This window comes from Ictidomys tridecemlineatus, chromosome 1 (genome assembly GCF_052094955.1).
Source record: "Ictidomys tridecemlineatus isolate mIctTri1 chromosome 1, mIctTri1.hap1, whole genome shotgun sequence".
In the NCBI taxonomy this organism is placed as follows: domain Eukaryota; kingdom Metazoa; phylum Chordata; class Mammalia; order Rodentia; family Sciuridae; genus Ictidomys; species Ictidomys tridecemlineatus.
In genome coordinates, this window is record NC_135477.1 from 60,347,212 (window position 1) to 60,359,219 (window position 12,008).

General features: G+C 36.7%; 1 protein-coding gene across 16 annotated transcripts in view; it reads left to right on the forward strand.

Moving 5' to 3' along the window:
- Ank3 (ankyrin 3) overlaps window positions 1–12,008 on the forward strand; it is a 632,006-nt gene that overhangs the window by 532,403 nt on the left and 87,595 nt on the right. For all 16 annotated transcript variants that reach the window (XM_078041667.1, XM_078041715.1, XM_078041711.1 and 13 more), the window contains 2 exons: window positions 119–242; window positions 4,736–4,838. In XM_078041667.1, the coding sequence (XP_077897793.1) occupies window positions 119–242; window positions 4,736–4,838 (227 nt within the window). The remainder of the gene's footprint in view (window positions 1–118; window positions 243–4,735; window positions 4,839–12,008) is intronic.

Below are 12,008 nucleotides of genomic sequence, written 5' to 3' on the forward strand. Positions count from 1 at the left end.
AGGGGAAGATGGAAATGAGATAAGATGTGGGTTGTTTTTTGTTTTTTGTTTTTCCCCCACAGCTGATATATACTCAAAAGGGAGCCTTCTGATTTTGTTTTGCTCTGTACATCTGCAGGTGAAGATGCGATGACAGGGGACACAGACAAATATCTTGGGCCCCAGGACCTTAAGGAATTGGGTGATGATTCCCTGCCTGCAGAGGGTTACATGGGCTTTAGTCTTGGAGCCCGTTCTGCCAGGTACTTGATTGTTGCTGTTTTTCATAGTTAAGTTAAAACAACCATGATTTGCCATAAACCCACATCATTTTCATTTTCCACATGATCCCAGAATGTACTCTTTGGATGAGGGTGTGAACTTGGTGAAATTTTCTCAAATACACATGCTCTGCTGTTTTCCTTTGTGGTTTCTCAGTCCTTAATTTCATGTGATTGGACATGTTAATTGTTTGTTCATCCGTTCCCACGTTTTGTAGTCATGCTTCAAGCATAGTAACAAATGAGCTCACTGATAGGAGAGAACCAATCCAGGTCAAATGTTTCAAAATTAAATTTTATTCCATATTGAAATAAAATCTTAATTGCCAATAAGCAAGAAATATGTATATAGGTTGTTTATACTTCTTTGTGACTACAAGAATCAATTTATGATTGAGTCTTCAAAGACGGCATCCTTGAAAAAAAGTATATTTATTGAAATTATCAGGTATAGACAATCTCTTCCCAACTATTTCATTAGTTTGTTTGTAAAGGGACATGTTAGTATAGCAATGACTTACCAGAAGTCACAGACAGGAATAGTGGTAAATTCAGTTCTTACAACTGAAGCATAAAACTTTTGTATGTGGAAAACCTTGACTCAAACTTTTCTTACACTGTTTGAAAGAAACAGGACCTTGTCCTGAATTTGGAGACTTCTTTTCCCCTGGTGTGGATTAACAGCCTGTTTGCTGACAGTCAAGTTATTTTAAAGCTAATAATTAAACCTTCCAAGCCAGAGCCCTAAGGACATTTTCCTATAGTTTAAGAATCTGTTGTAAAAAGTTTCATTGTCTAATAGTAAATGGCACTTCCCACAAAGTAAACCTTGGAGTTTATTCTCAGTGTGGTTGGTGTGGCCAGTGCAGATATTGAATTGATTTTCTTCGAGCTAGTCTTTTTAAAATAGAATTTTGAACTCATATAACTTAGTAGAACTTTGTCTCTGTAAATATATATTTAAAAGGCCTTAAACTCAATTGTAACAGGTGTCATTAACAAGAAGAAAAGCAGCTTTAAAAATATATACTATTTTAGATAATCACCTAGAGCAACAAGTTACAGTTGAAAAATATGCAGAATCATAAAGGATCTCAGGATTCTTTGTATCTTGTTCTGTAGCTTTTATAATGCAATAATTAGGAGCCTTCTCTTCCTCACATTTTGTGAATCAATCACTAGTATGTAGAAAGTTATAGCAACTGACATCCAGTGAAATATGAAACCAGAATATTGTCTCCTATAATTTTTTTCTGAAGGTAATTCCAGGCCTTTCCACTTCTAATTTTGATTGCACCATTATTCGTTGCTATTATATGTAAGTCATTTTTATTTTTGACATTGGCAACTCATGTTATGCTCAGAGGCAAATATTTTTTTAAAGAACGTTAAGCATAATTAAGCAAAGTATTCTGAGTGTAACATTTTAAAAGGAATACATTAAATGTGTAACTCATTCAACCATAACATTTTTTTTCTTTTTCCCCCTGTCTGATTTTTTGCATTCTATTTCTCCTGTTTTTTTTTTTTTTTTCTAAAAATACTTTTAAAATAGTCCCAAGATAAGGTAAGATGACATGGCGCTTTTATGGTGTTTCTCTGCCCTCCCTGGCTCATTTTCTCATTTTTATTTTCTTCATTGTTGTGCTGTGTTGTGCTGTGATGTGCTGCGATGTGCCTTTTTTTTCTGCTCAGCTTTAGACAATCAGTTTTGTGACTCTGAGAAAATTAGCAAGAAAGTAAGCGCCTACAAAGAAATAAGTGACCGACCGAATACTTAAGGAATTTTTCTCCCTTAACAAATTTTGTGTAGTGCATGAAGTAACTGGAAAAGTTTTGTTAAATTTAAAGAAAAAGTCTTGATTTGAAAAGCTATTTGTTTGCTGGTTGCTGTTTTATTTGAGTTATGCTAGATACACTAGTATAATTTTAGAATTCCAAGGCATGTTTTTCTAACACTTCCCATATTTAACACTTAGGGAATACTGATGGCTACAAATAATATTGTCGACCTTAGTTTAAAACTAATGCTTTCCAGACCCCTAAGAAATAATCAATAATTTTAATACTCCAAATTACTTCATTGTATTAAGGATTCAGAGTGAAGCTTCGTGGATTTAATGGGTTCCATCTGTGTAATGTAAGTTGGTCGGGAATGATCAGGAATCGGAACTTTAGATGTCCTGTTGAATGGAGACTACTTTTAGGACTTCCTGTTCCCAGTTCTGTGCTCTGTTCTGCAGTTGCCACTCATATAATAAACTAAATGGAGGAAAGAATGTTGAAAAACTATCAACAAATCTTAGATATACTTAAAAACTGGAATTAAAATGAATTTGTGATCTCTTTTAAAACTTATAGTATTTGTATACGTTATATAATAAAACTGTTTCCGGTGTCACCATTGTTAATATATCATGCAGTGGAAATTATAATTTGAAGAAAGAGTGTCCAATGCAGAGAGCACAACTTCTAGTGCTTCTAAATCATATCAGTGAGTAAGATGGAACATTACCATGAGTTCATAGAAAGTGCACTAATAATGCAGCCACTAGCCTCATGTGGCTGTTTAAATTCAGATTAGTTAAAAATCCATGTTCAGCCATACTAGCCACTCTTATGTGCTCAATAGCCACATGTGACCAATGGCTAATGATACTAGACCACACAGATTTAGCACATCTCTAACATAACACAAAATTCAATTGGACATTGTTGAGTTAGGAATAATTCCTACATTTCCGAAGCTTCTTTTGTATTTGAAAGAAGTTAAGAGACTGGAGACAGGAGTAACAGAAAGAAAGAGTTGCAACTGAAACAAAGGAAAGGAAGAGCTATGGGTGACATGACGTGACTGCGTACAGAGAGCCTAGCCGTCCAAGTGGTTAGTGTCATGTGGTTTACTGGACAACTGCTCCTCTGAGGGATAATGCTTATTCAGTGCATATTTGCTGAAAACACTAAATAATGACTGTGGAACAATGATATTTTTGAATAGGGGATCAGTCTAAGATTCTCATCACCACTAAGGCTCTAATCCTAGAATGTACCTAGCCATTTGTGTAAGCACGTAGAACAATGCTTATAATATCTCAGAGGTCTCTGTTTCAGGTAATCTTTAGAATAGTAGGCAGTGAGGAAAAGAAATCATTTCATGCAAAGCGAGAAATCATTCCTTATTTACCTCTTATTTGCTCTTTCCCCTGTCATTCACAAGGCAAGGACAGAGCCAATGTTTGGCTGATTCAGCTGGTAAAGATACAATAAACAATATTTAGATCCACAGTTTATTAATTATACAGGTAGCGAAAAGAAGAAATTTTCCCATAGTTTTGTCTCTACATGAATATGGACACCAAAACCAAGGGGGCTAGATGTCTAGTTTGGGGATACCCCATTGCTAAAGAGACAGTTCTAGACTTCAGCTAAGCAGTTTTGTGTTCTGCAATGCTATTCTAAGAAGGACAAGACAGGAAGCCTCAGGCCTCATTAGAAAGATGAGGTAATGAAAAACTGTCTTATTAGAGCCTGCCAGGTAAGACAGGGAGGTAAGTGGGAGATGACCTCAGTTCCTCTTAAACCCCCATCCTCCCTGTTCCTGAAGGATCACAAGGCATTAATCCAAGATCCAGATTAATTGTAATCCCAATCTTGGCATGATTTATGTGGATATATGCAAAGTCACCAACATGACAAGACAGCTGTGCTCTAGTGCCTTACTTTACAGATCAGTGTGGTGAGTGGTACTTCAGGGCATTAGAGGGAGCTGCACTCTGGGAAGTTCAGAGATTACGTGGAAGGCTTGAGAAAGATTTGGAAGGAGAGCAATAAAAGGAATGAGGAAAAAAAAGAGTCAAGCCAAGGGGGAAAATAAAGTATTTGCAGGAAGGATAGACTAATCATGCAGGGAAATTAAGTGTTTCCTCCAGGCCAGAAAGATGATAAAGATGTTAGACAGGTATATTAATAACACTCTTCCTTCTTGATGTTTTCCATGAGTAGCAACTACAAACCAGAGCTCTCCCATATATGGTTCCCAAAGACTTTATAAATAGATGAATTCACAGCAGACATAATTCCAGTCAATAGTGCAAGGTAAGCAGACATGAACCAGAAAGACAGGAAACTCTAAAATGCAGTCTAATCCTAAAAAAAACAACTGTCAATTACCCAGAGGTTCTTCTAAGTGTTCTGTTGGTTCAGCTGCATGGTGAAACATCCAAAGTTTTCATGCATTTCATCTTCTCACAGAGTTAATACCAATTGGCCTAATTTTAAACAAAACCTGATCATGAGTTTGTGTATGGTAGACATTGACTCAAACATAATTTTGTTTTTAATGATGTCCCTTCAAGGAAAGCATTTGTCGATATTTTTAGCCATCTTGCTTGTTCCTAAAGTTGCATGCATTAATTTTCTTTTATTCATCTCATCATCATCTACCACTGTTGAATGGTTAACTGTAAATACAACAGCCTCCGCTCCTTCAGTTCGGATAGGTCTTACACCTTGAACAGAAGCTCGTATGCACGGGACAGCATGATGATTGAAGAACTACTTGTGCCATCCAAAGAGCAGGTATGCTGTCTTCTTAAAATATTCTTTGTTTTTTAAACTTACATTTGTATGACTGAATCAAGCCAATTTCTCTAACCAAAACCATATTTTTCTGTATGTTCGACTTTTTGTAAACCTCCTGGTATTAGCCAGTTGAAGAAGAGAATCAGTTGTACAGTCAGAAATAACATATCTTTTCTGCAGGTGAGTCCCTCAGATTCCACTGAGGGGAACTCAAAGACCAAAACGTACAGATACTTTCTCATCTTTAAGGCAAATCTATTTTAAATTTTTTTGAGAGACAGTTGATAATAATTGTTAGCCAGAGTTGCTAAAATTATTCACATGAAGGTTTTATTTTGTTGTACAAACTATGTATATATGTTAGGACTGTTTTTAATAAATACTTAAAGATTAGATTTGTCATGTTTTTGAACCCTTAGTTTCAAACTTGCCTGTGTTGGACCTTCTCAAGATGGATGTTTTGCTTTCTCCCAGAATCTCTGCTGAGATTCTTTGGGTGTTTATGCAATTTCTTCTTCTCATACTTATGGTTAAATACATACTAGGTTGATATAAGAAGTTCCAGCAACATAGTTTTATTGGATTTGAACTCAGGATGATTCTAAAATAATTTCTAGATATCCACAATACCTGGTTTTAAATGTGCACACTCATCTGATGATGAGTGAAACTATTTGGATCATGAAACTAATTTTAAGATGGTTTATAATATTTCAGCACGGTAAATAATTGGTGAAATCATGTGAGACTTATTTATTCACTGCACAACCAAGGTTAATAGAAGCTGATGAGCAAGTGATAGTCATTTATGCCCAAGGTAGAAGTTGAGCAATGAGTAGCTTTGACTTTTAGAACTCCTACATGTCTGGAGATGCTGATGCCAGACATACAGGTGTGCATTGTATTTCACAGGGACCAATGAATATTACTTTGTACTCTCTAGAACATCTTATCAAGCAGACCTTAAAGAGGTGAATACAGAGGCTATTCAGTAATTGGTCAGACAAAAACCAGAAACTTTTGTAAAATGATTATAGGTGCTATAATATATCATGGGTTTAAGTGGGTGTCTCAAACAATGAAGCTAAACTCTTGGATACAAGGCATTGCCAGTTACTAGCAGAGATTCTCTGAAAAACTTTCATCTTGGTTGGTTATTCTAGTCCGATAACCTGCTCTGTTCATAATCCCAACTGAAATGAGATGTTAGTAGATATGTGATGACACAATTGTTAAAATACTTATTATTCTCCATGCTCTAAGAAAGAAAAGCTTTTAATGCTTATAAAATTGCAGGTGGAAGCAAACTCCTTGGGTATTAGTGACAGTTTGCTCTTATCTAAAATCTGTACTGGAGGATCCTGATCAAATGTGATTATGGTTGATATTCCTGCATGTAGGGCCTGAAGTTGGGACCACCACATCACCATTACCATGACCTCACCGTTATCATCTCTACCATCACCAGCACCACCACTGCTTTCACCATAGTTATCCTCCTCCAACTTCTGAACATCAACATTAGGATAAAATATAAATATCTGTCACAAGGCTAGAAATGGGCTTCTGAGGATTCTCACACCATTGCCCATGAACTTTTACTAAGATGCGCTTACTCAGGTAGAATGGAGGGACAGCATTTACTCAGAACTAAAGATTTGTGGAAAATACAAGACAAGGAGAACTTCTGAGGCAATACTGATGTTTTTTGACTCAGTTTTTTGCTGCTTCAATTATAGAAATATCTGAGTGGACATCATAAATGCGTCTGTAGACCAGACAGTAGAGGAAAGCACAGGACTTTGTTTACTTTTAAAAGAAAAATTCAAGTTCATAGCTATAGAAACAGGAAGTTGTTTTCTTGGCCACAGCATGCCTCTCCATGGATTGATCGGCCTCCTTTGTAGACCCTGCATGTTTAGTGAGCATGTGACATTTTTTTCAGGACAACGCAAATTCATGACAAATTGATAAGAGATTTGGGGGGGAAAAAAGAAGATACAGTCCTAAACACATTTTAGGGCCACCTGGGAATGTTTGAAAGTGTAATGGATACACACACATCAATCTATACACACCACTGGGAAATTGTTAACTTACCTTTACCAACTTATATAATTCTATATCAACTTATATACTGAAGTTTTCAGGAATGATGAAATTATTAAGTCAGCTATTTATTTTAAATGGCTCATTGAGAGAAAAAGAAAGCGCATACACATATTACAAATATGGCGAGATGTTAATTGTTGAATAGTTGAATCTAGGTGTAGGGATGTTGGATACTGTTTTCTTCCCTTATTTTTTTCCCCTTCTCTGTTTGTGGTACTGGGGATTGAATCCAGGGGCATTCTATCACTGAGCTACATTAGTACCCATTTTTAATTTTTGTGACAAGATCTGGCTAAGTTACCTGGGTTTGAGATCCTCCTGCCTCAGTCGCCCGAGTTACTTAGATTACAGGCATGTGCTTCTGTGTCCAGCAATTCTTCACGGTTTTTTTTCCCCCAAGTTTTTGTACAAACACCTTAAAAATAAAAACTCGAGGAAAAACAAATTCTGAAAGATATGTGTTAACTTTGGTTGCTAGTGTCTTGCTTATGTGGAGGATAGGGAAAAGGCTAATTTTTAGAAAGGCTGTAAGAAAGGAGAATTTTGTTATACTGTGCAGAACCAATAAAAAGCATTTACTTTAGAAGTGCCTTGAAACACTTTCAATTAGAACTAAATGACAAAAAATTATTAATCTACATCTTTCATGCCTCTAACTGAATTTATACATTTCAAAATGTTGTTTCTTCAGAGTAGTAATTTTGTTGAAAAGCAAGAAAAAAGTCTTAAATATTTGGGATTCTTAAAGCAATGATATATGACTGTCAGATTGAAAACTACCCAATCATTGCCTAATTGCTTTGACAAGTAAAGGTGGAAAATGAATTAAAAATTAACTCTCTATGTGCTTTTCTTTTTTTCAACAAGAAGATACTTGCTTCTTCATTATTTTGTTGACTTAACCATTTTACACATTAACTATAGTTACAGTGCAGTTGAAACCCAGGATAATTAGTATAGGACTATCACACTGTTCCTAGGATCCTGTGTTGGGTAAAGGGAGAAGGTAAATATATTCCCATTCCCGTGGGGCCTTTCATAACTAGTCTGTAAAACACTTCATTCATCACTGGATATGTGAGAATAGAGTCTTTTTTTTTTTTTTAATTGTGATATTGGGTTATCCATGAACTCTCTACCATTTTACCTTTCCTTTGCCTGTTAATCCAGAGTCACCTGGAGATAGGTTTCGAGATGTGCCTTTGTTGGAACCACTAGCTGCAGCAACTCTGACTGGAAGCTTTATGTACAGTGCTCCCTCTGTATCCTCTGTACCCCAACCAACAGTAATTCAAACTTATTCAGAGAAAAATGCATTGTACTGTATGTGTATATTCATATAATATTCACATATTCATATAATATATTCATATATATATTCATATAATATGCTGGAGGAGATGCACATGTCATGTCAAATCCTCTACCAATTTATATACAAGACTTTCATGTCTACAGAATTGGGTATTTGTAGAGGGGTGGGTCTTAGAGCTCCTTCCCAGCAATACCAAGGGATGACCATATTGGTTATTCGGCACCTAATGTATTTGTTTTATGAGCTCAGCTATTTGTATGTCAGGTTGTTTTAGGGCAATCTATGTGCTTGGAAACATTTCTTTCCAAATAGGAATTAATAAAGAAAAAGGATAAGTCTAAACTGAAGCCTTGTTGTCTAGGATGACTGTGGTATATTGGTGCTTTCATTTCTTCTGACATAGTTATTGAAAGCGACTGTCTGGGTGGCTTATGTAATCACTGTGTATAGTCCAGATTACCCGGGCCTCATTACAGAAATGGAGTGTGTTGATGAGATGCCTTAAGTGTCAGGAGCTGTAATGGCAAGGATGCTTAGACAGTGGTGAAAACAGCAAATTTTGAGCTCTTCCTATGGACCAGGAGCTATCCTGTTTTACCAGTATTAACTTGTTTATATTTCACAACAACCCTATGAGATGATTCTTTGTTCCATTAAAGAGAGGAAGAAATAGAAGTCAGAGAACGTATATAATTCACATCAGGGAACACAGCTTGCAAGTAGCAGAGTTCTTGACCATGTGGTTCCAGGTTGCCTCCTTTTTGAACATTGTATGGTCTTTATTACTCAGGGTGAGAAAAAGCCAGTAAAGAGCCCAAGGATTTACTGTCTGTCCTCCAAGGTCTTACATTTGCTAGTTTTCTTAATATGGATGCAGTACCACTATCTTGGTCCATTTTTTAGCATGAAGGATTATATTTAGACACATGAGTTCTTCACTATGCTTATTTCTAATTCTAATAAATTATTATTTAATGTGCTTCTTTAAGAACTGACAGACTATAATGTAATCAACAACAGATTATGAAAAGTACAAAGAGCTTGGAATCATGGCATGTAAGGCATAGTGAGAAGAGTAGAAATATTTGACCTTGATGGAGAAAGCATGATAATAGTTTACACATATTTACCAGGTCAATCAATTAATTTTACTTTGTTTGAATGACCTAGAAGTAATTGTAAGACCAGAGGATGTATACTGTAGACATAAACATTCGATTCAGTAGGATTTCTGATACAGTTACTCACAGCTAGGAGAAAAGCAGAAGATACTTCTGAGGGTGGGTTCCCTTTCCTACATACTCCTGACTGGCTTTCTGCATATACTTCTTTTTTTGGCAGTAGCAGTTAGGATCTGATGGTCTAATCACTAATCATCCCCAGCTGGTGTTCAGTCAGTGTAATTTAAAAGGGGTAGAAATTCTTCCTCTCCTCCATGGATGCGGCCTAAACCTGACCATTCATGGTACCCCTTTCTCTGGAGTACAGTGATTACTTTAGAGTATAAAGGAAAGTTTGGCCAATCTAGTGAGAAACTCAAATTTGAGACTTTTGAGAAAGAAGCATTAAGGAAGCTGAAGCTATAAGGATGACATAAGCTCAAAGCTGCTGGGAGAGCTATGGCTGGGTTCAGCCATGCCTTAAGTTAGCACCACCCAGACTTTCTTGCCAGCAATTTCAGTCTTCCCCCACCCACCAGTTTAAGTCCAGTTTTTGTCCTCCCTAATATGCTAGCCAAAGGTGGTGGTCAAATCTGGCATAAACAACCCCTCATCAATGGCAAAATAGAAATTCTTCTAGCATCTTAAAGTGGCATACAACCTTAAGGTTCTATTGTATATTTTCTCTCTAGAAATAAATCTAATTAACAAAATAAAAAGCTATAATTTAAGAGAATAGCTATAAACTTTGATATTTCCAAGCCCCCCCCCAAAAAAAAATTTTAGGAAGGATTCTCTTGCCCATTAATCATTATAAATTAAAGGCCTTCTATTTTCCTACAGTTCTGTTGCTTTACTGGCAGCACATCTAAAAAGATAAATATGGCGTCTGCTTGGCTCTGCTGCCTCCCTCTGAAGAGACTTTCCTTTCACAGACTTTTCCCACATGGTTTCTACCGAAGGGACAAATGGCAGACCTTCAAATAGTGACCGATTTAGAAAGTTTAACTCGTTGCACAGTTGTGTTTGCTGTTTGAATGTTGACTGTGGGGATGATTCTGTTAGTGGTCTAGGAGATCTCACAATAGCCACCATACACATGCGGGCAGCTGCCGTGTCTTTCACCATGTAACTCTTTTCATTTATCTCACAGCCTGGGATTCTGGTTCCTTTAAATGAGACTTGATCTTTTTTGAAGCTAAGGATGATTTCATATAAGTAAGTCACATAATGTGCTAGGCACTACTTGATATATTACCAAGTAGTTTGCAAATTGGCGGCTTCTTCAGTTTGTGGAAACTTGAAAAATTGCTTTTTCAAGAACCTAGGCGTTTTCAGCTATTTCAGTAATAGAAAAGGGAGGAGAATACCTAATCCAAAAGTCTGGCTGTGCTCCTAGTCAGGTTTTCCTCTGCTTCTCACCCTATTACACTCCTCCACCCCTGGTAGTACATTCATTTTCCTATTTCTTTACTTAGGCTAATTCAAGGGAAGCTGAGAAATGTGCATGGTGGCATAAGGTAGCCATCCTCAGATTAAAGATTTGCTAGAGATAGTCCCCAGGAAGATAAGCACCTTTGACTAGTGACATTTAATATGCTGCTTTCTCTCTTCCAAGTGCTTTGCCAGCATTACTCAGGTGATCCATTCAACACCTTGGGAAGATTGGTCAGCAAGATTACAAGCTGTTTTTTTTTTTTTTTTTTTTTTTTTTTTTTTAAGATAGGTTGGTGTTTTGAATTACTCAAGGTAGTATAATATATGTAGATGCTTTAAGCTGGAGGTTGACATACTCAGTTTCTGTACTGACCTTGATTCACCTTCTTTTGTTGAAGTTCATAGCTCAATTATACAGAAATGAATTAGATTTAGAAATCCCAAAGAACCAAACACTTTGCTGTTCACTATAGTTTATGTGGTCGTCTCGAATTATAAGTCTTAAAGGCAGTGATTGATTTTAGGGAAATAAATACTTTGAGGGGGAGGAAGACCAGTTTTCCTCATTAGAGGAAGCCTTTAATTTTTATTTTGTTGCTTGAATCGAGTTTTATTTTATAGAATCCATTCCTTACAGGAATGTTTCAAAGGAGTTGTGCTGGATGTCGAAACCTGCCTGCTATATTTTTGGGTAGCAGTTTGCCATTTCAGTCAATATCCATGATAGATCACAATATTTGTAGTATTAGTGCAGTGCCTTCCACAGCGTCTTACTAAATGGGCCATCTCCTTTCATGCTTCCTGCCACCATGTTAGGATTGCCCCTTTACAAACAGGAAGAATGGAACCAAGAGAAGTATCTAATTGTTCAGTGTTGCACAGCTATTAGCAGGGAGAGCTGAGAATAGAACTTTAGTCTCCCAGATGCTTCAGCCAGATCTCCTGCTGATTATTAGGCAAGAGAGCCACTCTATTATGCAGAGTGTGACAGATCTTAGTAAAGCATACCAGCTGCAGGAAGAGTCCTTCTTCAGACAACTGTTTCATACACCAACAGCATTGCCATTACTATTTTTAATTCCAGAGAGTTGCTTTGACTGTCCCTCTGGTCTGAAAAGGTATACTATCCTAAACATGTACATA